The sequence below is a fragment of the Cephus cinctus genome, unplaced genomic scaffold (genome assembly GCF_000341935.2).
Source record: "Cephus cinctus unplaced genomic scaffold, Ccin1 Ccin1_scaffold0101, whole genome shotgun sequence".
In the NCBI taxonomy this organism is placed as follows: domain Eukaryota; kingdom Metazoa; phylum Arthropoda; class Insecta; order Hymenoptera; family Cephidae; genus Cephus; species Cephus cinctus.
This window is the reverse complement of record NW_014332838.1, coordinates 2,128,520-2,154,573: the sequence shown is the minus strand read 5'-3', so window position 1 is coordinate 2,154,573 and position 26,054 is coordinate 2,128,520. Positions and strand designations below refer to the sequence as shown.

Below are 26,054 nucleotides of genomic sequence, written 5' to 3'. Positions count from 1 at the left end.
TTTCATTTATTACTAGCTATATAAAAATCATATACAATAATCTTGCGTCATTATATAACGTATCGATATAAAATCTTATATAAAAAAATTCTTAATCCACTAAACAACTGCAGTACTGAGAGGCAAATAAATTAAACGAGACAAAGGTCAAGAAGCTAATCGATTTGTTCAAAGAAGACTAGATTCTAAAACTTTGCACGGCATAAGCGTGGACAGGCTGCTTAGAAAAAAAAAGAGCACTTCCGGTGGGTTTCGTTGTCGATCCTAATAAGGCGCTGACTTTAAAGCAGTTTTCGGATACCTGAAAAGAAGAGGAAAAAAATAAAAGTTTAGTATCATTCGCACGCACGCATGATTCTGAAACGCGCGTTGAAGTTGCCGTCATAATTCTCGAAGCTTCCGAGAACAAGTGAAAATGCATTTAAGTGAATTGTTATGCACGACCATTACAAAACCACCATGAAGCACGTTATACCTGTGTCTTCTCGCTATTTCCAATTCGACGGGGCCTTCCCTGACCGCCTTGAAGAGCTCGATGACTTCCTGATGAGTGTAGCCACGCAGTACTTTTCCATTTAGGCTGAGAATTTCATCGCCTGTAATATCAACGAGAGAAAGAAAAATTAAGAATTTTACACATAGAAACGAAGATTAACTGCGATCGGCGTAACACGACCCAGTTGTCAGAAACTATACATGGTAACCTTATTAAAAAAAAAAAAAAAAACTAATCGTTGCATTAACATTCTAATAACTCAACTAACTCTACGTGTGCACAGCAATTTGCATACTTTCATACACTCCTACGTACAGTCGGAATTTCACTTCTGACTATTGGTACTAGGTAACACGAATGTCGGTATACAAGTTCCATAACCTAGAAACATTATTCTCTCTCCTTAAAAGCGTCCCTAGAAAGGTTGTCGACGAATGGACATTACAGGATATCACAGGACTTTCTCTGACTCGGCAAGCAACGGAAAACGAGAACGTCCAATGGCATCCTGATAAATTTTCGTGTGTCCATAAATATTGTGATTTATGGTCGATGCATCGATACGAGCTCAGTATGTAGGTGGTATAGCCGGGAGGAAAGGAATATGGTGCGTTCGATAATTAATAGGTAGAGAAGTAAGTAAGGCCTGTCCTTATGCAACCCGATCAGCGGCCGCCCGTTATACGAGCATGCGGTAGGCACGAGGAAGCCGCGATATTCGCGTGCTCGTAAAAACGGTTAGATCGTTGAAACTCGAAACGCGTTGCGTGAACGGTTCTCGTACGGTACAAAAGTGCGTCCCGCCGTACTTGCGCGCGCGTGATCTGTGAAATCGAAGCAATCGGAGCGATAATGTTAAGTAGAACAAGCCTCTCATGGTAGCCGACAAGAAAGGCCCTACGGTAAGCGTAGAGATCGGCCGTGCTCAGTTGGTATGCTGGAAGTTATGCGAAAGCAGCATTGAAAGACGGAGGGCGCGGACACTTGGTTCCATTTGTTTCTTCGTGTCTCTTTGGTATTGACTGCTTAGAAATGCACGCGGTGTAAAGTGTCGGCTTAAAGATTCAAAAAGTGTCCGGGTTCCTCGCAATGTGAATGCAGGAACGAGGTGAAGTTGCTCCTGAGACACGACCGCGCCGTGCATGGGCATTAACTCAATACTGACTGTGCCGTTAAGGAGATTTAACTTAATGGATTATTTCGTAGGATTTTAAGATTTTGTTGATTGTATGTGAACGACTTGTTTTTTAACTACCTTGAAGTAGACGTTTCGATACGTCTGCTTGTCCGCCGGGAAAGATCCTCCTGACGAAGATACCCATCTCTCCGCGAGGACTATCCCTGCCGCCTACTATGCTAAACCCTAAACTTGGTTTACCGTATCCTTTTTCAAATTTGGCTATGTGTTTTGTCAAGTACTGATGAGACTCTTGTATAGACTCTAGAGCAGTTTCCGCATCCTTGCGGTCCTTGCCGAGAACTGTCAGAGGTAGGAAGTCTGGTCTCTTACGAAGATCAACGCTTTGATCGGAAGACGCAGGATTCTTGTTATTTAGTCCTTGTTTCTTTTGGATATTACGTAGTGAAATGTTTGAGAGGTTCTTTGCGTTTTCTAGGTACTCGTATTCTCCTGGTATTATCGTAGAATTCGTGAAAACTTGAGGCACCGTCTCTTCGTATGCTGTCATGAGTTGTACTCGGTTTCCCTTGAAAGATTTTAGGAAGTCCTGAACTTCCTCTAGCGTTTCCAGGGTTCTCAACTCTTTACCTTCCACTTCGACTATCTCATCGCCAAGTCTTAATCTGCCATCCCTGTGAAAAGAAAATAAAAAGTATGTAATGTATATTTCAAAATCTTTAAATATTCAATAACTCAAAAATCTCACCTGTGAGCAATACCATCGTTTTCGAGCTGGACCACTATGTAACGTATGTCTCCTGATCTTTGTTGTGCCAGTCTAATACCCAAGCTCTCCTTAGGATCTCTTTTAGCCAATTGAATCAGTCTACAGCGTCTTACCCTCTTAGGTGGCTGTATGATATCAGTTAAAAATCGTGTCTTATCTTGCTGAAGTCTCGCGCGATGTGGAGAATTCGAGAAGGTCTTGGGCGTGCCATCGGAAATGGGATTTCCGTTATCGCGCGAGAGTGGCGATTCCGCAGCAGCAGCAGAATCTTCGACAAAAGATGTCTGATGTATACTAGGCAACATTCTTCCAGAACTGCTCTGATGCCATCTGAGACCATCAATATTCTCGGCAATGTCCGAATTACCATTCGTAGAATTTGTACTGTTATCCGAGGCTTTATTTCCCCGTGTTAAATCGGCGTCCTGTTCATGATATTCGCTAGGCGTCGAACTTCTGATCGGCTTCTCGATCTCAGAATCAATGACACTGCTGGTATCCGAACTGTCTGTGCACTTTAGACTGAGTGCCTCATTCTCTGAAGCTGCTGCAGATTCTCCCCTAGGTCCATCACTATCGTAACCTGATTCGTTGGAGCTTACATAGTGCGAAGACAGTCTCTGTTCACCACTGGGAGCGGAATTGCGTCGCTGATTACGTAGAGTCGCCATTACGTCCAGATCAGCATTCAAGGTGGGTAAATCGGAGTACTGGGAGTCTCCTATCCGAGAACCGAAGTCTACCCTATCCTGACTTGAATCCAGAGAAGGTACTGGACTTCTGACGTAGGAGGAAGTGTAGGATGCATCTTCCTGCTGAAAATTGTCCTCGATCCTCTCCAAATGGCTCGGATTCAGGCTGTACCTGTCTTGCTCGCATCTGTTCATACCGGACGGTCCTCCGTTACGAAATTCCGAGTAGGAATTACGTCCAAGTCTTGCAGTCTCCTGTGACCTGCTGCACTCCCTGTTGTAGTTGTTCCTGGAACGTCTCCTGCCGAGCGTAGTAGTGCCGTCGAAGGACTCTTCTATCTTGAGAGTGGGAAAGTGTTCCTCGGAGGCGGTCTTGAAGAGTCTCTCATCCTTCGACGCTAACGAGCCGTGTCTCTCTTCCGGTAATACAGACAATTTCGAGCGTAAAAAGGCATAAGGGAAGTTCGACTTCTTGACTTCCTTGAAGTCACAGCTACTCGACTTCCTAAGCGCGTCGTTCTTGACCTCGCCGAAGTCGCAGGAGTTGAATGTGGAGGAACGTGGCGGAGGCGTCAGGCCAACCATCGTCTCGAAGACCTCGTCGTCCTGCTGTCCAGTTAAATTATCACAGGAGGCAGTCTTGTCCTTCCTGTTAATCTGAAGATCAATCCCCTCGGAAGGATCATCTCCTTTCACGTAGGTAGGACTGGTGTTAAGCTGACTGGTACTGCAACTCCTGAAGAGATTCTCCTTCTCGGGTGTCTTAAGCTGATCTTCGATGCTCTGAGATCTTCTATTGTGTTTAGTGGAATTGAGCATCCCCGTGGAACCCATACGAATAAAGAAGGATTTGAAGGGCGAGGGCGATCTCTGAGAACTGGGTATCCTCCTCTCGAGTTTTGTTTCCAATTTCATCTCGGGTTTCGTATCCAGCTTCTCCTGAGGCATCCTTTCTCCAGGACATATCATCTCGCGAGATCCAGCTCGACGGAACGAGTCTATCTTCTTGCTCATCCTCCTGCCCCAGACGCCTAGCCCTGCGAATGAGAAAGCATACATGGACCTGTGAGCAATCAGCGTGACTTCGTACGAACTCCACGAAAAACTGGACGTTAAAAGGCTCCTGACTCGCGAATCGCAACGCACCCAAAAAACAAACTGGCATCCGCGCTCAACATATGGTCGCCCCCAGGAAATATCGTCCCGAAAAGAAGAGGTGCCGTCTGGTTCCGCGTATTTTGGGACTAGTTTTTCGAGGTGTCACCGGGTATACAGTTAACGGGGCCCTTGGCCCCATGGGAAGTAACGATTGTTAACCAGCTCAGGTATTGGGTACACGTGTTTTGTGACAACGAATCGTCTTTATAGTCACGACCAGCCAACTTAAATCACGTATCAGCACAGTATAGACGAAGTATACACAACGGAAAGTCACAACCATGGCCCCACACTCCATTCCACCATGAACGAGTAGCAGGTATTTTAATACCCGTAAATTTGTACAGGTCTCGAAGTCTTAACGGAAAATATCCAGAACTTTACCCAGAAAAAAAGACCCAGTCGATCCGTTCAGCTACTTCCTGTACGCGTAGAGGAGTCCCTCTTCGCCGGAAGGTTACAGTAAAACTGTCTTGCCGTGCAACGGTACGCTGCAGCACGATCTTCCGATGTCATCCAGCAGTAGGTACTCCTCGACTACGACTCTGCATAGCTACGCTTAACGTTGGCGAACGTAGAATACGTTGCTAATACGGTGAACGCAGCGTACGCAGTGATGTACGCACGTTAGTCCAGCTCGGCGTTCTAACGAGTCAGCCGGACGGCTGAACGGCTATTTAGTGAAAGGATGCGATATTTCAAGAGATTAGCAAGAATTCTCGTGCGCCGAAGGCCGAGATATGCGCGTCGGTCAGTGAAAGAAGAAGAAGACGTTAAGAAGAAGAGAACCGTGGCATTAAGAGCATAGGAAGAGTCAGTGCCGTGTCCAGCAATCCAGCAATCCAGCAATCCAGCAATCCAGCTAGAGGACAGTCGAGGCAGCAGAGCATGCAGTTCGGTTAGAGAGCACTTAGACTCGCCACGTGACAATATTATCTGTCCCCCGGAGACAAATAGGAGAAAAGAAACGAGTCGGCCGATAGTTCTCCGGGCGACTCTGTGGCAATAGAAGCCCCGGATAATTGACTTCTGTAAGATCGAGTAGCCGTGCCGTGAAGTAGAAAGAGAACCAAGAGAGAGAAAGAGCCAAGTGGAGAGAAGGAAAGAGTGAGAAGATGAGAAAATAACGTAAAAGGTCCAGAAGACACGAGGCACAGTGCGTTTGGCACGAAGACTTTTCCTTTTCTTGTCCCGTTCCATTGGTACCCTGTCACGAAATTATGCGTCTTCCCTCACTGTTATACCTTAGGTCGATACCTGAAGCTATCTAGATGCCCATAGTATTAAGGTACCCACGACGTCCGTCCGTGTACTAGACTCTACTAGACTCTTGGTACCGTAATACGGCGAACGCGTTACTTCGCCTTTGGCCAGACGGGTAACGCGCCACGCTGTATGAGTCAGGCTGAACGACGCGAAGGACTTATCTGTGTGGAATGTACATTCTGGACAGGCATATATTTATTTTTACTTGTATTTTATTTATAAAATAACAGACGAGACGTCTGGATAACGGGAGATAGGAGTGTGTACGCTACTCGCTGTAAAACTGTTACTATCTGGTATATCTTTTTCCTTTTTTCAAGGAAATAATACAGAGCGCGACAAGGGCTACGAGAGAACTTGAGAATCACAAAGAGGAGGGACGCCGAGTGATAAGAGAAATAAAAGACACGGTATGGGACCAGGAGTTATTAAAATTACTTTAGATGAAATCTAGGATCGAGTATTGCGTGTTAAGAGTACATAGAGATGCGTTCCTATGAATTAATTATCATTGACCGGCGTAACGCAAGGAACGTCGGTTCTCTCTTTTGTACGGACATTGATTAAGCTAATGTATAGCAATTAATAGCTTCTGTTCGAGCATTCGTAGAGGCAGGTGTTGTAGACCAGATAAAAGATAATTTTTATAGATTTACATATCGAAGGTCTACAGGCTAATCCGGGCTAATGGGTATTACCGTGCGTTCACTCAATTTGGTTATGGGTTCCCTTGGACGTTAATGGTGGGCTTTTCGATATGTACTACTAACTTTGTCAATTAAAAGATCTAACGTTATTTCGTCCTCCCCTCCCCTCGCCCCCACCTTCTCCCCGCCGACCCCAAAAACTATTTCACAGATCGAATAAAGTATGGCCCACATAAAATTTGACTGCTACGTACCGAGCATGGAAAGTATCGATGTCACGCCTTTAACATTCCAATGTCGTTTCACCATAATTCATAAATTGCATAATCGCTGCATCTCAATGTGTCTCTGCGCAATCTCCGCCTCGGTCTCACTTGTTTATCCTACGTCGACCATTCTTTTCCTACTACCTGGCCTACGGTTGTCAGACCCACCAGAGACTTTGCTATCCCATTCTCTATGACGTCCCAACAACCCAGTCACACGCCATAAAGTAGAACCGTCGATTCGCATCAGTCTACAAATATTATCTAGACCCGCGTACAGCTCACCATCCATATCCAACCAGTACCTAATAAAACGTTCATAGTTGACCTAGCGTAACGACGATACTTTCCCACGTTAACGAGCATAAACCTTCTAATTACCTTTTTGCTTTTCGGGATCGTGTTCCACGATAAAGGCAGGAACCGCCGTTACCATCTGATAATCGGTCTCGATACCACCTCTGGTCCCATGCGACACCTGGTCGTTCCGCGGCGACAAGAAGCCGCCCAGAGGCACATCCCCGCAGCTTCTTCTAGAGTGCTTACTCCTGGCTATACGTATCAAGCCGGAGTTCAGGCTCTGAGGTTGCTGGCAATCCGGACTGGTCCGCGGGCTGAGCTCACCGGGTGGCTGATCAAGGGTCGTCGAAGGCGGCAGTGAATTGGCAACCCCTTCGGCGCTGTGACGCCTGGCCTTTGAGAGTCGCTTGAACATCGCTGCACTGGAAATGGATATAATTGACAATGATTAACGAGCTGAGAGAATCAGTGACTCTATGTGCCGTGTGTACCTCGGCGCATAACGATTTACGAAATATGAGTGGATCTTGGTCAATTGATGCGGCTAACATAGTGCCATAAGAAAGCGTAGGTAATGATCCTATAGATCACGGAAGGGAATGCTCTTTTGATGATCACGTAAGATCCTATATACCTAATGTGACACTTTTCTGATAATTGCGTGAAAGTTGGTGCAATAATGGGAATATGATTGTTTAACGTATGAATCCTAATTCGTTTTCTATGTGTGTACACTTATCAAAACGGTGTGTCTTTCGCTTTTGATCCATCGACTGAATGAACGTTATCAGAGACGTTTGGCTTGTTTGCAATGTTTTATTACCTGGTAGGGTCGGATCGTGCAGCGCGATAGTCTAGAGTGACACTCGTCGTCGGGACGGATATTTGCAGTGTATACGAGGTCTAGCGACAAAACATCTCGTGTAACAGTACTATAACGATAGGACGATTATATTCGAATGGCTACGCGTACAGCAATTAACTTCTATAGCCGAGATGAAGGCCACTCGCGATTCATTTTCCCTTGCCAAGGTCTTAAGAATCGGTAAGGTGGGGAGCATGCGTGTATAATGCTACCTTTTTTTTTCTCTCTTTCTTTCATTCGCGTGGCAATGCGCGAGGACGTGTCCTTATGATTATGATTTCATGAGTCAATTGCCGGAGCATAAGAACTCCATCACGCACCTGTTGCGAATCTTGGAAATCGGAGGTAAACCCATACAATCTATAGCGTCTACCATGCTGAGCATGCAAATCACGTTGTACCGTAGAGGAGACGATCCTTAAACTTTTAAATGGGAAATTTTCAAAGATCGATTGTTCCACGAAATTATTTTCTCTCTTTCTTTAACATTGCGATTGGTGTGTCTGACTAAACGAAATTGTTTCAAATATAAATTCCGGTTTGCCTTGATATCGTGAAAAAAATAGTAAATTCTTTTTTTTTTTTAAAAAAAAAGGGACTATTAATCAAATTTATTAATTCATTCAAGAAGTATCTGTCGCGTAGATATGATCTACACCCGTAAGAGGCTACTCCTTAATACATAAAAAGTACCATAACTGGTACGAGTATACTGACCCACGCGTGTATAACAAGAATACGAAATACAAACGGACACAAATGAAAGACACCCAGTGAAATGTCTGTCAGACGAAGGGAGTCCCAATAAGATAAATAAGAATGAAAAATCATATATGAAAGATATATGCACATCCTTATATATATATATATATATATATATATATATATATATTCGTAACGGATCGTTCTGCAAAAAACACCAAATTATTATTATTATTATTCAGGTATACGTATAATTGCGAAGATTGAGATACCTGCAAAGGCAAAATCCATTCAAGTTCCATTTGTGCTCGCACACCTGTCGCAAGGAGTACGAACTAATGAGTACCCGCCCCTAGATTTATGTTACCCAACATTTCATACAAGTATAATAGACCTACCCAAAGAGGGTTGTCCCTCGTCGTGACATAAGGCCACGATTAGATCCAAGTATAGACATAGGTACCAAGTTGATACCTATTTGCACAGCATTGTGAATATCACAGCGCAACTACAGTAGGTACCTACGCCCCAGGCTGGAGAAAGTCTCGGTGCATAGGAACTGCATAGCCATGGAATAATTTTTATCCGTCCGAAGAATTGCACGGCTTCACGTAACGCGCGTGCCCCGTACGAGTTACGAGTCTCAGCACGTAAGTATACCGATCCGCAAGGAAGATTTCATCTCCGAGATATTTCTCAATTGAAATTTAAACGAGAAACGAAATTCATTTAATTACACTGATAATGGAGGCCATAGAAAGTTCATAGCTAGGAACGCACGTTGGTACGCACGGGAACCGAACGCGGCGCTCCGGTCGTTTTTCTTTCGTGAACATTATACGTATACCCACCTTATCTACGACTGCTGGACAGAGACTAACGAGAACTAAAATCGCTCTGGACAAATCTGTCCTTTTTTTCATTAACATTAAACGGCCCGCTGGCGTGTCGAAAGTGCGCCCGAGGTACAGCCCGAGCCAAGAGAGAGGTTCATTCTCGGAGGTAAAGTTGATCGCGTGCCAGACACTTTATAGGCCTCAAGTTTAGTTCACGAAAGAGCGATAATGGATTTACGTACAATTAATACCTTAGTCACTGCACGTTAATGGAGTAACTTTCATCACGAATATTATAGACTATACTATCACGTGTGTATATCATCTTCATAGAAAATTTTCACCATCGAATCCAGTGGAACGTACTGCTCCTCTATTTACGAAGTGTGAACGAACCTTAATCTTTGCGTCGGACTTTATTACATAGGTAATACACCTGTTGCCAATGAATTGCATAACTTTGAGCTGGCTCGCGCCGTAAGTCCAAACTGGCCGCAAGAATTCCGTATACTTTCACTCGTCCGCGAGTGGAGACGTCGAGGAGGGGCACTTCGTAAAAATCAAACCGAAGGGCTTTAAGGACTGCCTTGAATCGCGTAGCGCGTCCGTAAGAAAAGCGAGGGAAGTGCGATTCCATATAGACACTTTTCCCATAGGATCAACAGAGTCCGAAAGACCTAACCTAGAAGTCTTCCTCGTGCATTCGTAAAATACCAAAGGCTCCCGAGGGAGTCTGAAAATAAAATATAAATGACCAGACTATGGTACCAAAGTACCCAAAAGTATCCAATACGGATATCGAGTACGAAACCTAAAATCTTCCACCACCCTATAAATGATTACAATAAATATAAATACCAAGAATATCAAGAGGCTGCGTTCGTGAACGAAAAAGATCTAAAGTCGTCGAATAATTCGAAATGGAATTTCACGAATAAGCTTCTGACTAGATGTCGGTGAAAATAGGTCCTCCGAACGTACCGTGCACTGACCCCTTGTACCGATTCACGTTAAGCAGTTTAAGAGTGGAGTCACCCTGTGCATATATGCGTATATACGCAAGTACGCAGAAGCGCCAATGAAAAATGAACTTTTCTGTCCAGCCACTGGACCGGAACGCGCGCCGTTGCGTTCTTTACGCGAACGAACGCAAAGGAACGCACCGCGAGTGGGGTAGGACTTGGCGGCGGAGGGGAGAGTAGGGAGGGCCAGGGCGAGGAAGACGAGAGGAGGCCTTTGGCAGTGCGACAAACGCCTGCTGCTGGAAATAGCAGCCGGGGGTAGGGACTTCGGGTTATAGTTAGCTCCTCTTATAGTTAGCCGCTGACTAGCTCGCTGCAGAATGCGAAATGAGCTGGGCCAGTCGTCCTCCTTCTATACGTATAGGTATACACGTATATTCTGCACTGTAATCCAAGATGGCCAGTCTGGCCTAAGCTCGACTATGGATGCCCTATGCCCACAGCCTAAATGAATTCAGACGATCCTGCTACTGGATATAAGATTAGCCGCTCTAAGGTAATCTACCAGGCGTAGCCGAGCCCCCTTGGGGCTATATTTTCTCCGCTCACGAACGCCAGGAACGTCCGCATGCAAAGGAAGCGACCGATTAAAGTTTTTGCTCGCACTAAGAATTAGACTCCCCGAGGAGGATGCTGGGATCATCCGTAAGAGCGAGAGCCAAGGACGTAAGACGCCGAGGCCTGAGAAGCCACTCTCGACCGTGGACCAATTCGTGCACCTGTTCAACTCCAGGTTCGATTCCTGTAACGCCCACCAGAAGACTCCCTAGGAAAGTAGCCTCGGGTATTTTTTTTCTTCCGAATCTTATATCCACTTAAATCCCAACCGGCGTCTCTATCTGGTTAGACCGTCGGACTCGCTTTCGAGATCGGATAAGATTCTGTTAACGTGCTCGGTATAGAGTAAAAGACGCAATCTACCTGCTATGATTCATTGATATAAATAAAGACGAGGAAAGCATTTACTTAAAATAATCTACGGTAATAGTCGAACCCGTTATCGAACGCGTATATATAACCGTATAATTAATTTGATTATATCGGTGAAAACGTACGTATGCCTATTTGGAGCAAGAGAAAATTCCTTCTTTCCATATATCGAGGTTAACGTTACTATGGTATAACGTAGTGACGAGTGTTATATGCTTGGAATATATATGTATATATAAATTTTTTTACGTCTATATATTATTTCCCCGTATATAGACCCTATGGCAATCACGTGTTTTACTGTGACTTTAATACCCATGTGTCTTGACAACGCAATGCGGTAGCAAATACCATAGACTCTAATGCGTCTCAACAATGCAATTAATAATCCAAGAGGCACGGTGCACGTTGCTCGCGAAAGAAGGTCAGCAAAAGTAAGCGATCGAATGTCCCATAGAATATGGAAAGTCGTGATCGTGCCCAGGCGGCCCCCCGACAATCGCTCTGTACCTAATAGTCTACGGCGATGTTAGAATACTACCGGTTTGTCATAATAGACCGTAGGTTCCGCTTCTCCTGACATTCTTGATCTTTCGACAACTGCCTACCTACCTGTCGCACCGCACGTGGTAAAGATGAAGATAACCCGAGGGGTCAGCCGGCACGCGCCGGTATGTTCTTTTTTATCGGGTCACCTCGAACTCCCCTAATTCACTCGTTTAACTTGCGGGACTACGAATCCAGTTCAAAAGTTTCTGTTGCAGCAATCCTTGCCGACTTAAGAACCAAAATGGACCCGGTGCCTCTTGGCAATCGTCTACCGACCGGTCACTTCTCAAACGATCTGATACCGATGCACGTAAGATACGAAGATACATACTTGTCCAGAGAGTGGACAGATGTTACGTCGTACGGTACCTCACGTTACTTGAAAAGGTAGTTTGTCCAGGTCGGTATGAAACAACACTTCCTTTTTCGCTAGAGTAAATCGTGAAAAGAGAGTCGCTCCGACCAAGGAAAATACCAGGTATGCATATAATTGTACTGTAATTCTTGGATCGAGGCATCATACCTGATAGATACGAATACTTCCACGTCCATCCAGGACGTTATATACTAAAGGCTACGGAGAACGTTACAGGTGCATAGGCACCTAAGTACAGGTGCAAATCGAGTGGAGTCCAGAGGAGGTGAGAAATGCATCAGGAAGGAGAACAGCGCCAATAGCGTAAGCGTATCGCCTTAAGAGTACAGTGCACTGGTGTATGCAGGTTCAGCAAGCCTCCAAGAAAAATACTGTGGCACATCTGCTTCTCCTAGTTTTTCTCGCGACTCGCACGAGGTCCGTCCGAGTAGATGATGCAACGTGTTCCACGTGGTGCCTTCAAGGATGCATATACCAGGACGTTCTCGAGATATCTCCGTAAGGGATTTAGCTTTCTCCCAAAAGCACCCGTACCAGGCTACAATAAAAACAGGAGTAATAAAATCGATTCAGCCAAGAAACGTCAATACGATCACGAGGGTTCCGAAGAGATTATCGCCCCTTGGTAAGGTACTCCCGTAGTAGGTTTCAGAAGCCCCGGGGCTGGAGGCCATCAGCCTTGAGGCTTAGAATTCGCATCGAGAGGCAGATCACGTCGAGAGGGGTCTTCTTTCCGCCTGGCGCGCCTCGCTACGTCCTACACAAAGCATGGTCGTAGGGCCACGGACGGGGCCTCTTGTATGCGTTGCATTAGAATGCATTTTGTTTGTTTGTACGCTTACAAGTGTTAACTGCATTCCGAAGGGCTTGGCATTTCCTGCACGCGTCCTCCAGGCAGCCTTGTCGGTATATGCTTCTAACGCTAAACAGAACCCGGCAGAGAAAAGACACCTCACCTTCCACGGATCCTCGGGAGGCACCACCGAGACCCTTTCAAAGTCGGTTCACGGCTATTATTCTCGCATACGTGGTCGTCGACAATGTATTCCAAGAGGCTTGGTACCATTCGGTGGTACCAGAGGTGATACCAATGAATTTCCAACACGTTCAACCGTCAAAACTACGACACGTAGTAAGAACAACAGGATACCTGGAAGCATCGAACGTGATCGTGTTACGTGGTGACGTTTGAATTCGCTCGAGTTTCCCGCCGAATTCATCCGCGAGAAGGTCGATCGATGACAATAAACTCGAAGAAGCGAGGACGTTCCTAGTGCTGAAGAAATCGTAGCTTGGTCGTGGGAGTCAAAAAATGACGACGTATCGCGTCGTCTTCGCGAAGAGTAGCACGAGGGCCGGCTGAGGCCTCTTTCAAAAGTGGCCAGGACGCACTATTAGGCACTACGTTGGAAGCATCGGGGGTCAGCGAAGTGGATAGGAGAAGCGGGATAACATCCACGCTGAATGTATAATGGTGAATCATATCTTTGACGAAGAAACTAGATCATTAAGCCATGCAACCTTGGATTTCTTGCCAAGTTCAGTGCACTGTCCGGCCGCTAAGCTGAATATATACTCAGCCGCTATCTTCTCTCGGTTCTCCCCTCTTGGTTAGACTTTTACAAACGCGCCTCTCCGTCTCTCTCCTCGGTATCTCTACTATGTCTCCGTAGCTCGTGGAGCTACCAGCGAGAGCCATCTAGGCCTATCCTAGTTTTTGCCTAGACTCTCGAGGCTGGCCCAGCAGGCTGCCACTGTGTTTCAAACCATCTAAGGTCCGCGCATCCCAGCCTTATACGATTATTTCCTTCAGTTTCACCGCAACAAACAATAACGCGACCCGCGCACGCACGCAGCTCGGCCGATAAGGAATCTCTGGCCTTTCCAGATCCACTTTCCATCGTGATTTTGTTCGCCACTTGGATGCCACGTCCTTCCTCCTTGTTCTTGCTCTCTCTCGTTATCTTTCGCTCTACCTATATATATATATATATATTCTTGATTTAAGAGAAGCTTAAAGACACTACCGAGGAGAGAAAAGACAAAAGGTACAGTTCACTATAGAAAGATCGATCGGCGTCCCGAAAAACCCGAAAGCCGATATTTCGTAGGGAAAAAAGAACCCCATGATTTTCGGACGTTACCTTTCAATATATTTCTTGGCATCCTCTGATTGGCTAATCCTAACCTGCTGTTATTAAAACTGTTCACTCTATACTTGAACAATTGAAAAACGGTGTCTTTCGAAAAGCAACGATCAACGAAAGTGACGGGCCGCGATCTCACTGGGTCATTAGCTAGGAATTCTATTCAATGTATATAAAGACTAACGACTTCCAATTCTAATTCCTGTCGTTGATGCAAAAGGCTTCACGAAGCACAGAGAAGCGTGTAGCATACGGCGCTTGGCGTTACAAAGCGCACCGTTATACGAACTCACGTAAACGGTCCTCTGTCTAGACAGGAAGGGAATTGAAATTGGTAGGGGTACAAAAAAAGGTTGAAAAACAAAAACGAAAAAGGCACAAAATATTCCTCGTGTAATTCGGTCCTTTCTAACGTTGCCCTTATGCCGCGGCAACATCCGATATCCCATGTGCTGTGCGCTGTGTACGGTCAGCGTAAGATAACACCTGTGATATAACCTGGTGCAAATAAAGCGCACCGGTAACCGAACAGTCGTACGGAACTCTTGGGCAAGATCAATTTCCCTTGAATAAAACATCACGCTCGCGGAATTGGCATTATCGATTCAGAGTCCCTTTATAACCAGGAGAGAGCGACGCGGTGCCATTGCCCTCGGGATTAACTCAAATAAATCCCGATTAAAACGGACACACTATATACTACACGCAAACCACGTATACGTTATATCCAGTGCAGATGCACTAATAAGATACGACAGCAGTCACACGGATTACTTGGCTAAATACATAAGCAATACTTCACATCCGAATTCAATCGAAAACATCTCGAGTCTAACAAAATATAATTTCCTAGACGCGTCTCTAGGCATACATAGTCCACGAGCAACAAATGGACCGAAGATCATCTTCACCGACTCGACCATCTTACAGTTCCATTGTTACTGTAAAAAAAATTTATAAATTATCTGTACTTTGACTATAATAAAAAAAAATTATTTTCATCCTACAGATATTCGTCCGCAAGTAAAGCGCAGAATACCTTGCCATATATCTCAACAGATCTTCTATAGGGGCAAAAATTACTTTATGAACCTGACCACAAAACATTAGACGCATTCAGCAACGGTACCCTGCTCTTCTCTCTGTACACGAAATATACGTATGTATATACTCATATTGCCCCTGGTATACATATCGACGAGATGGAAGCTCTCGAAGGCTCCTTTCCGCAGGACGAGCATTCACTGAAAGGAACATTCGCCAAGCGTTGGCGAGCAACGGTGCACGAGATCCTGCGGTTTGCTCCTCTAGAATCTGGACTCTATACCCAGTAAGCACGTGTGCGCGTATTTCCAGTCGGGCGAAGTGTGACGAGTCGTATCCTCTCTGGTACTGTCTCGCTGCACAACACGTCCCGGTCTCGCTTATCCCAGAAAGCTCCTTTCGGATCGCGCTACGATCATTGCGAGGTAGGACAGTCGTGAGGTGGAATGCAGTTTTCGACGTGAGCGCCGATCGAATCTTTCGCACGGTATCGCTTTCGCTTGGCTATCGTTTCGTTGTTCCTCGGTGGTGAGTTTCGAGTAGAAGCGAAGGACTCGAGATCATCTCGAGCGGATCAACCTAGAAACGTGTTGAATGAGGGACGATGGCGACGGGCTGATAATACGACGTGGCTTCGTCTTCGTCTTGTTAATTTATAGGCTCGTGGCACAAGTCTGTACCAGATCTTGTACGAAGAGATGCTGACTGAACTCTTGTCATTCTCTGCTTCCTTCGAGAGGTCTTCCTCATTCTAGATAATACATCTTGCGCCACGTTCGTGTATTGTTTTAGGCTCAGGTAGAGATGGGTTTAATAGGTTCTGGATACGCTTCGTGCCTTTGGGAATCTTCACTGGACCGAGTCGCTTCCAAGTTAGATTCCGATGGTACCTGCGATCTTAACAGCGTTAATCCTAATGCTCGTTGGATGCTACGAAATGTCTTTGGCTCAAATTCTGCTTTTTCCCCACAACTAGGTCTACGGGAATAACGGTGCTTGAATTATCGTCACGACCATTAACGAGGAATGCTATTAATAGATCATTATAGATGGGATGTATAGGTAGGCGGATAGGGACTCATTTTGGGTTAATTGGAAGCAGATAATAATTTCATTTTGTGTGGGCATTAATATGACTCTTGGGTTATTCTTATTTCATTTTCTTCAGTTTCTACCACAGGGAGTCAATGACATCGATAACCTGTCCAGGAGACGACTACCGGAAACAACACTCTCCTACGCGCAGGAAGATGGACTCTAGGTGGTTTGAAGGTAAATTGCGGATCAAGACGCACGATAAGGAGGGTAATTAGCCGCATAGAAAATAAATCTATGCAAGACTATCCTGCATTAAGTACCGTTCGGCTACCTAGATCCTGAGATTTCGATCCTTTTTCTGGGTAATTGTACGCCGTCCTGCCATTCTGGAATTGAAAAGAAAGAAAAAGAAAGGCTGAGTCTTTCATCAACGACCCCTTATGGCTGTTAGACTTCGAAATATATTCGAGGTACTCAATGATAGGACTAATAATGAACTAACTCAATTTCTAATGACCATCATTCTCCCTAAGGGCTGCTTACATGCTAGTAAATAAATGTAGAAATGTGAAAAATTTTCAAGTGATCGTTCGAATCACTCAGATCGTAGAAAGTCAATGAAATTATGAAATTAATCATACCCACTGTGCACGTAACTTCCGATACTTTTACAGCGATCGTAATTTATCGTGCGTTGAAAAATAACTTAGGTCTTGGCATTAACATTTTTCGATAACCCGGACACCACTCGTCGGACAATACAGTCAGTGTGCGATTATCGCGAAAGTGGAACAGGAATCGTGACTTTTCTCTGGGGGTAAAAGTGTGAATTGTTACCACGAACGCGAGTAGAGAAAGGTCCCCGTCATGGGTCATTGTTCTCTCAAGCTCGAGGGTCAGGTATGTACCTACATGGGGAAAGTATTGTTCAACTACTGAAAAGCGCGAAATGTCGGTGTCGCCATTCAAGAATGACTTATCTCTGGTAACTGGAGCTTTTATAAAGTTAACCTTATCGTTGCACAATTCAACATTTGAATACCCTTATACAAATAAACATTGTACTAATCAACTATCCCTGAGTGGAAAAACTAATTGGCTCTGAGTCCAATTAAAGAACAAGTTACATAAAAGTCACATATAATAAAGTCAAATGGTCCAAGAATCTCTCTATAAGGGTGCATATGCAAAGAGACTTCAAGGTGGTACAGAGCTTTCTTTGTAAAGCCGAAAACAGGATTTTAGAGAGTAAAAAGAAAAGGAGGTGCCTGAGGGTGTATGTGGGGGGGAGGGGGATGGCAAGTGAGGGTGCCTAATAGACGGCGAGATAGGGAGGGAAAGAGAGAGCGGAAGTAAGAGGCTCCAGTGGTGGGTTACATTGCTGATGGGAGTGAGGGAAACGATGCGGCTGTTCGATGTCTCGAAGGGGCGTTAAAGTCCACCGCATCGCGCTCGATACCGGAATCAGGGCGATCTCATCCTTCTCGCAGGTAAATGTTAATTTGTAGATAAAACCACGATGAATTTATGTCATCCGATCGGATGAGAATCTTTACTCGGTGAAAAGCATATACCCACTACGGAACCATTGTACGAGATACAAGTTTGCCAGTTGCGCGTCGATACGTCTAGCGGGGTGAAATTATGGCTGACTGGACGATGTGAATATTGTCGGACTTTAATGTTATTGCAGGAATGCAGCATCGCTCGAACAACTAGTTACTGGCACATTGCGTGCACGTGGAGAAAAATATCGTCCGTTTGGAGGCGGGCATCGACGTGCCGCGAGAGAGCGAGCGAAAGAGATTGACTGTTCGGAGAGAAGTTTAGTCAGAGTGGGAGAGTCGCGTCGTTGCGAACGACTCTTGAGGATTCGTCCTGTTCTAGGTAGTAATGGCGAGTACCAGGACAGTAAATTTTTGCAGGAGTACGTATCCGTTATCATAAATCAATGGTGTTGTCAGGTAATATTGATGGAGAATTTGATACTTTTGAATGGAATAACAGAGATAGGTATATTATTTGCATGGAGGAGTATGAAGATTTTTCTACCGTTTGTCAATTGGTTTATCTGTGGGTATACCTGTATTACCTGGGTACAGATATATGCCTGTATGATATAGCTGAGCTAATGCTAATATATGCGCGAATATTCGATACGTATGAGAGCGTGGGAGAGTAAGCACTGAAAGGTAGTGGAATTCAATGAGTAAAATATAACCGTAATTTTGGTCGACCGATTTAGACAGAGGAAAAAGTTCGTACTCTTGGATAATAATGGCATCACTCTCGATGGGTCCTGGGCCCAACCGAAACTTATTAACGAGCCACGGTACGGGCCGCAGTCTCATAAAGACGAGATGGCGTTATATAGTATGCAGCTATGCAGTCAGGCATGTTATATGATTATTTTGTGCTGCACAAGGCCACCCTATGGTGACAGGATCTTCTTGTCTAACCCGTCCGTCCACGAACCTTGAAAATTCCAAGAGCCATTTAAAACCGACCGATGTACGTTAAATAAACGAAAAAATGTCATACAAAAGCCAGGTTCGACCGAGGTCAACCAATGCGATTTGGTTTATGGCGCGCCTCTGTATTATTGTATTTCGCGTATGATTTACGACGAAGGGGGTATTTTTTAATTTTTTTTTAATCCAACTCATGACTGTACACTCGAAATTTTCGACCAAGGCTTTATCGACTGTGGCATCCCCTTTATCGGGATGGGAGGACCCGTCTCTTTTTTAAGACTTTCATAATTTCATGAAAATACCAACGTATTTTTTCAAATGTTATTTTTACATTTTGCAATCCTCACAGCTTCGCACTGGTACGTCAAGTATTCCTTTTCTTTTTCTACCATTAAGTTTCGTACTCTCAACAGAAGATACACAAACAAATCCAAAAATGAAGAGGAAGAAGCAGACGAAATGGAAATGCAAGCGGAACACGAGCCCGACGTAAACACTCGCCACACGTCCAGATTCCACTTCTGATTTACTTTGAGACAGCGAAGGAACGGTGGATGACAGTGAAATCGTATTTCGCCGTGACTAACAAGAGAAAGATGTCCAAGAGCACCCCGAAAGAAATATGAGATGTATCTATCTCCCGATCTCGACACGTCTCGCCATTTTCGACTCGTCGAAATAAAGTATTCAAAAGGAACAAGACTGCGCACTGTCAAGTATACGCGGCGTCCGAGTAGCCTCCGCTCAGTTAAACGTATAATAAATCGGCCTGACTACTGTATTTCAAGTGAATGGTCGGTTTACCCGTTTGTTTACAGTACCAAGGAGCAAAAACAAAGTGATTTCACCATTAGCAACAAATCCGCACATGGCCGAGTAATGGCTATAACCTCCTAAACTCGAAGCCTGTACACCTTGACTCAAGCTGACATAAACGTTAATCAAATTAACTAATTCCAAATCACAAAACTCACTATTGATACACATATCAGACTATATTATTACCATTAATAAACAATAAATATATAAAAACAATAATTTCAAACTTAGTCCCCATCATGGAAGAAACGGATCAAATAATTCAGTTCTCAATCTGATTCTACTCGAATGACACGCGTCCTGCGATGTATATTACCAAAGTATCACTTACCGATAAAAATCGCGAGATTACCACCTCGCCATTATCCTTTTGATTGACAAATTCGATGATGCTTTCAGTGCCGTGATGCGTTGTAGCAGCCAGTGAACTCGTGAACTCAGAACTTCAAGTCGTATCTCCAGTCCTTTAAATATTCTTAATAAAATCAAAGTATAAACACAGTGTCACTTGATCCGACGAACTCAGACGTCTTCGTGATACACTCGTTAAACGGTAGAACGTTTTCCACCGACAAGAAAGGGTAGTTCACTCGGTAGAAATCGAATGAAAACACCGGGATTCGAAGAGAGAATGGAGCGTGAGGTGGCTTTCGATCGATGTCTGTGCGCAGACTGCCCGCACCTCGCTGTAGCCCTGCGTTCGTCATGTCCCGTGCCCTCTCTCTACGCCACTGAAAACTTAATGCCACATGTTTACTCATTTGGCTCCTACTCGCTACCCCGTTAATTGCCCTTAGCGCAGCATCATCGATTAATAGAATGATGACCCTTTTATTCCTTTTACAAATCCTCAATGAACGACCCCACATTCGACTGTGCTTCTTTTTATCCTCAGGCAACCCTAGATGTATACAGATATACATCCCTTCCGTAACCCCACGTTAGTTCCCCTAACCCTAGGAATGTACACTCCGGTGGTAACCATTAAAATTCTCCTTATCTGTGTGTACTCGCCTTGTCTTTATCTCCATGCACACAAAGCACTTTCTTGTTGACACCATAATTTTATAATGTATATAAAAGTACACCTGTTATGCGAGATCATACGTACTCATTTCGAGCTTACGTGGGATATAAACGTGTAGGACGTTTGACGCTACACCGTGAACCTAGCTGGGAAAGCGTTACGTTTCGTTGAAACTGCGCTGCCGGCGTGACGTTGTTCGTAGCGCGGATTACGCGTATCCGGTGGTGAAGCATTGTTCAGCCTTCGGCGTATCTTAAACGGTTTAAGGAACATTAGGAATGCGCTAAGGGGTAATGAAGTTTTCACTTGGCGCGTTCACACTGTTGGCGTGTCTAATTGATCGTCGGCGGTGGGCGGCCGCGGGTGATGGTAGAAAAATGAAAAGTTTTTTTCCACGGGAAGCTTTGTGGCGAGAGGAGAGTTGCTGGACGAGGGACGACGGAGGAAACGTGGGTTGTCGGGGAAGAGAATGGTCACGGTGAAATGTGCAAATTGGTCTTCACTCTCGCAATAAAATAATTAAACGGCAGTAACTGGCCCCCATGAAAGGTACGCCTTAACTGAGTTATTATTGTTGGCGGCCATTAAAACATTTTATATTGCTTTTTCGAAAGTAATCCGCGCGGTCGATGATCGCTAAAGTCCTGAGAAGATAAATTTCCTTCTTTGTCACGAAAAACACATTTTACGTTAATAAATAAATGTCCCCCTCTCTACTTTACCGATTGTACTTACGAGTATTACCAACTGTTACATTAGATACTCGGATGGTTCGGAAGGATAATATGTCACCTGCTACAACAATCACTAGGCATTCAAAGGTATCCTGGATTGATGACGTTTCTTGGAATTATGTTTCCTGTCTTATTCTTTCATGGCCAACCGGACTCCCCGTCGTATCATAATATGTCGATACAAAGCATTTTATAATTCCATGTTTTCATAATTTCACTGTGTACACGTTGCGCCGTATTCTTCATACGTAAAATAAAGACACATGAGATGTAAGTCCAAAGGTAACTAGTAATCTCACGTAACGAATCGACTTGAGACACGTGTGATATTTTTTGTTTTTAAAAAATAAAAATATAAACAGTATCAAGTAGCTGGTTATCGTAACCAGTAATTACCACGGGATATCCAAGACTCGAATCGTTTCCGTTAAAAGTTATTGATCGCCTTGTTGCTCTGATTCACGGCTAATCGTCGAACCTTTCGTAACGAGTAGAACGTGCAGTTTCCGATTCCTCGCAAAACCTTGATCCACATTCCAGCGAAGTCAAACGATCTTTTTTTATGTGTTTAGCCTCAGGATTATCCATCGTACGAAACGTGTAGACATTTATTCGACTGTCAGCTAAACGATAGGCTGAATGGACACCGTGTAGATACGTTCCTGATCGTGTTCACTACCCACGCAACGGTACGCACTTTAACAGAACGCTTCCCCCTGATGCTATTTACAGGATATAAAACTCCTTGGAAAATTGATGAAAAAGCGGTTCTTCGTTTTTTATACAGTCAATTGGGTATAAATAAGTACGACATCGTGTAACTGAACATTCCATCGCATTCAGAGAATCCTACGGTGCCTTATAGACCGTAGAAAAATTAATCCGATCCATCCTGTAAATCGGGTATGGCAGATAGGTACAGTGCCAATCTTCCTTTGTTAGAAAAACAGTTCAAGGTATATCTATAGCGATTAATCATCCGAATAGAAAAGTAGTCTGGGTAGAGTCTCGCGTAATCAACGAAGAGTGACAAGAGCGTTCGAAATTGTTCGGAAGGACGATCGGTTGGATGGAATATACATATAGGCAGATATCCCCATTGGCTTTAGAATAGCGAGACGAAGCAAGTGCGAAGGAGCAAAGGAGCGTCCATCAGGACTAGAGTAGACATGTAAGTGGTAACTGAGGTTGCCAGTAAGGAAGGGCAATTCGAAATTGATCGTCCCTGCGGTCAGGATACGGTATGTCGTTACGTATCCCTTACGCATAAATTGACCAATAAAAATGGACAATAATGGTTAGATTCAGGTTGACTAACCTATGATTACAGTGTATTACGCCTGATTCACTTGACTTCCACTTTAGTAGAGCAGAAGATGGGATAGGGTCGCGTCGTGATGTGAGAATGTTACCTGAACTAAGTCTTCCCGGACAAAAACTGGACGTTCTAGTGCTACTTGATCTTTTTTTTTCATTCCCTATTACCTACCCTTCCCTTTAGTACCCACTGTTCTTTGCTGAAGTGACATTTTCAAACGTCGTCCACTTCACGTCCTGAAATGGGGTTCAAGGCTTCAGGAGAGTCAGTACTCTTACGCAACGACCTCTTGGACGACCTCGCTAAAACCATACCGAGCATCTGGCGTGCAACTGCTCTCGGTTATGGTCTCTGCAAATAGGACGTTGTTCTTCTCCATCTCGATTGTTCCAGATCTTTCGTTTACTCCAAAGAGTCTCTTTATTCATTCATCGTAACTCGATATAACCTTGCACTCAGATGCGTTCTTTGGAAAAAATATGCAGAACGAATTATAGATCTTACAAGTAACTTCAGGGCAATCGAAAGGGATGATGACCTCAGATTACGAGTGAATTATGCTATTTCTGATATTTTATTTTTTATTATTTATTCATACCGAAAACTGAGCAATCGTCTTTCTACACTTTCTGTCTTCGTCGGAATCTGGTTTCAGGTTCAAGGCTTCAAGATTTGCACCGTAAAGCCAAAATAGAGAGAACTGTCTCGAGGCATGACTTCACCATCTGGTATATGTAACTCCAGTTAGGCGGATAATGGCGGCTCGCGTGATCTCGCGCCGAGTCTTCGACTTTTAGCTCTCGTGCCAATGATTGCAGACTACGTAAAGTTTGCACCACAAAGTGAAGTGGTAGGCAGCCAGAAAGTGGAGAAACGGTTCAGTCACCTGCTCGCAGACTTCTCTCATTGTCAGGTTCTCTCACTGCTTCTTCTCTTCCACTTTATATCCTTTATATCGCATGTATAAGCATCTATCTTTGTCCAGCGCGTAGGTCCAGGTGATCCCATCATCTTTTCTGGACCCATTTTCATAAGACCCCATCTTGACGAATGACATATTAGATTCCACGTATTTGATGGCTTTAAGGACGCGATGGTGCTTTCCGACTATCAAGAGACACGAGACCGTTTAACGAGCCGTACTTGCTGAGCTGCAACGTTCTGAGAAGAGCTTGGGTAATTCCGCCATTAAGTAAATTAAACCAATTAGACTTGCCAGGCTAAGATTCTGAGATGCCTGTTAGAGGAGACGCTGCGCGTAACTGCTCTGTCACTTTCCTAACTATCGCCTCCGCGTTACTTTCCACATCAATCAGGGGATGTAACTGCGAGAGGAACGTGTAACAGGCATTCTTTTCTGCTTTCTCGTTTTCTTTTATGCCTTCGCTTTTTTTTTTATTTTTTTTTATTTTTTTTCATTTACCTTCATTTTCTTATCCCTAGGTATACTTAACCGCGATCGCGTGTATCCTCGTACTTCTCTTCTTCTTGTAGGTGCACATGCCGTTTGCCGAGTATCAATGCAAAAGAAATATATTTCGATGTACCCGACAGTCAAGCGCGATAGCCGCCATCTTGATGCAGTCGTATAGATACGCAGTTAGAAATATCCAATGTCCACGAGTTGCAATTGCAACTTCATTGCTACCATCGGCAGAAAGTCACGTACCGGGAAACACGTTTATTCGTTGTACTTTACCCCTGAACTTGAAGTTGCGTGTTCCCTTTGGGAATTCAAATATATTTCTAGACTTCTAGACATAGATTGGAGACTGGTGGTGCAAACTGTACGCGTGGTAGTCCGTGCAGAGTAATGGCCTTCCTTTCTGCACGATTTGTAACGTAGGCAATGAATCTGGCGAAAAGTGCATTTGGAGGAAATGCACCGTGAAATCAATTGTTTTTCCTAGATAGAGTGTTCCTTGCACGAAAATTTCATTGCAGTTTATTGGGACTTCACGAAGAGACATGTAACATGGTTACCTCACGGCAGGCAGTCCTGTGGCTGGATAGAATGCACTAGGTAAAGTTCTGTCACCACCAATTCTCTGGAGAATTGCAGGAGGATGACTTGATGCAATCAGTGAAATTGTACAGTATTCTTGGGTAATACTGAGTCAAGTCTGGCGGCTTGATAATAAGAATTAATGGAATGCCATTAGGCGTGCGGTTTTCAGGAGAGTTGATGAAAAGTGAAAAACTGGTATAAAAGCAACGTCAACATGGTGGCCCTACGTTATACACGAGGATATTATGCAGCCATTGCAATGGGTAAGTTCGTTGTCGCCAGTGCATATTTTTCTGGCGCTTATTTGTTGTTTGTTTTAGTTGGAGGCGCTAATATTGATCAACTGTGCCACTGGACTTTCGTTACGTGTCGTGAGGCAGGCTGGATACTTTTACGACAAGCCAAAGGTTGCCTTTTCATTGCCAGCTCCAAAGCGACAGGAAAATGTGATTGTGACGTCACCTAATTACGCAGCTTCAGCTTATGCTAGTTCTGCATCTACCGGTACAGCTGCGTCCTCTGCGGCGACTGGTTATCCCAGTTATAATTCCCGTTCACAATCAGCACCTCCTGCTGGAACTTATCCCAATTATAATTATCCTGCTCCCAGTTATAATTATCCAGCACCAGCTCCGCCACCTCCATCATCTTCACCACCACCGCAGCCGCCATTACAAGGAGGATATCCTAGCTATAGCTATTCTGCTCCTACTCCAACGCCTGCCCCACAACCTCCACCACAAGTCAGTTATCCCAGTTATAACTATCCCGTACCCCAACCCCTCCAGCCACAACCACCACCGGTTAGTTATCCTAGTTATAATTATCCAGCACCAGCCCCGCCACCACGGCCACCTCCACCACCGCCACCTCCATCACCTCGACCTCCATCACCTCCACCACCACCGCAGCCTCCACCATTACAAAGAGGATATCCTACCTATAGCTATTCTACTTCTACTCCAACACCTACTCCACAAGTCAGTTATCCTAGTTATAATTATCCCGCACCTCAACTGCCGCAATCTCAGCCACCATCAGTTCGTTATCCTAGTTATAATTATCCAGCACCAGCTCCGCCACCACCGCCACCTCCATCGCCTCCACCACTACCGCAGCCGCCGCCATCACAAGGAGGATATCCTACCTATACCTATTCTACTCCTACTCCAACACCTACTCCACAAGTCAGTTATCCTAGTTATAATTATCCTGCACCTCAACCGCCGCAACCACAGCCACCACCGGTTCGTTATCCTAGTTATAATTATCCTGCACCTACAAGAACACGCCTACCGCCGCAACCGTCACCATCGACGACGCCGGAATCACTGTATTTACCTCCGTCACCATCCACACCGCTTCCTCCTCCACCACCTCCTTCTCCACCTCCACCACCTCCTCCTCCTCCTCCGCCACCACCGACACTACCT

The 26,054-nt window shown here is 44.7% G+C and overlaps 2 protein-coding genes across 4 annotated transcripts; one reads left to right on the top strand and one right to left on the bottom strand.

The window, feature by feature from the left end:
- Positions 1-50: 50 nt before the first annotated feature.
- LOC107274709 lies at positions 51-20,693 on the bottom strand. Of its 3 annotated transcripts, XM_025092037.1 has the most exons (7): positions 19,866-20,693; positions 16,573-16,627; positions 6,814-7,154; positions 2,383-4,132; positions 1,752-2,308; positions 476-596; positions 52-301 (listed from the first exon to the last, which is right to left on the bottom strand). In XM_025092037.1, the coding sequence occupies exons 3-7, from the start codon at positions 7,145-7,147 to the stop codon at positions 265-267; spliced, it is 2,799 nt and encodes a 932-aa protein (XP_024947805.1). In that variant the 5' UTR covers positions 7,148-7,154; positions 16,573-16,627; positions 19,866-20,693; the 3' UTR covers positions 52-264. The 3 variants fall into 3 exon arrangements, with proteins under 3 accessions (XP_024947804.1, XP_024947805.1, XP_015609599.1); XM_025092036.1 differs by lacking the exons at positions 16,573-16,627; positions 19,866-20,693 and adding an exon at positions 12,160-12,203 and having other exon boundaries at positions 51-301; XM_015754113.2 differs by lacking the exon at positions 16,573-16,627 and having other exon boundaries at positions 53-301; positions 19,866-20,692.
- A 3,353-nt stretch (positions 20,694-24,046) lies between these two features.
- Positions 24,047-26,045, top strand: LOC107274557 (extensin; the record flags this gene model as incomplete). The annotated part of the gene is made up of 2 exons (XM_015753797.2): positions 24,047-24,884; positions 24,942-26,045. Coding segments are annotated over exons 1-2 (1,122 nt in total), but the record flags the coding sequence as incomplete, so codon positions are not given.
- Positions 26,046-26,054: the final 9 nt, after the last annotated feature.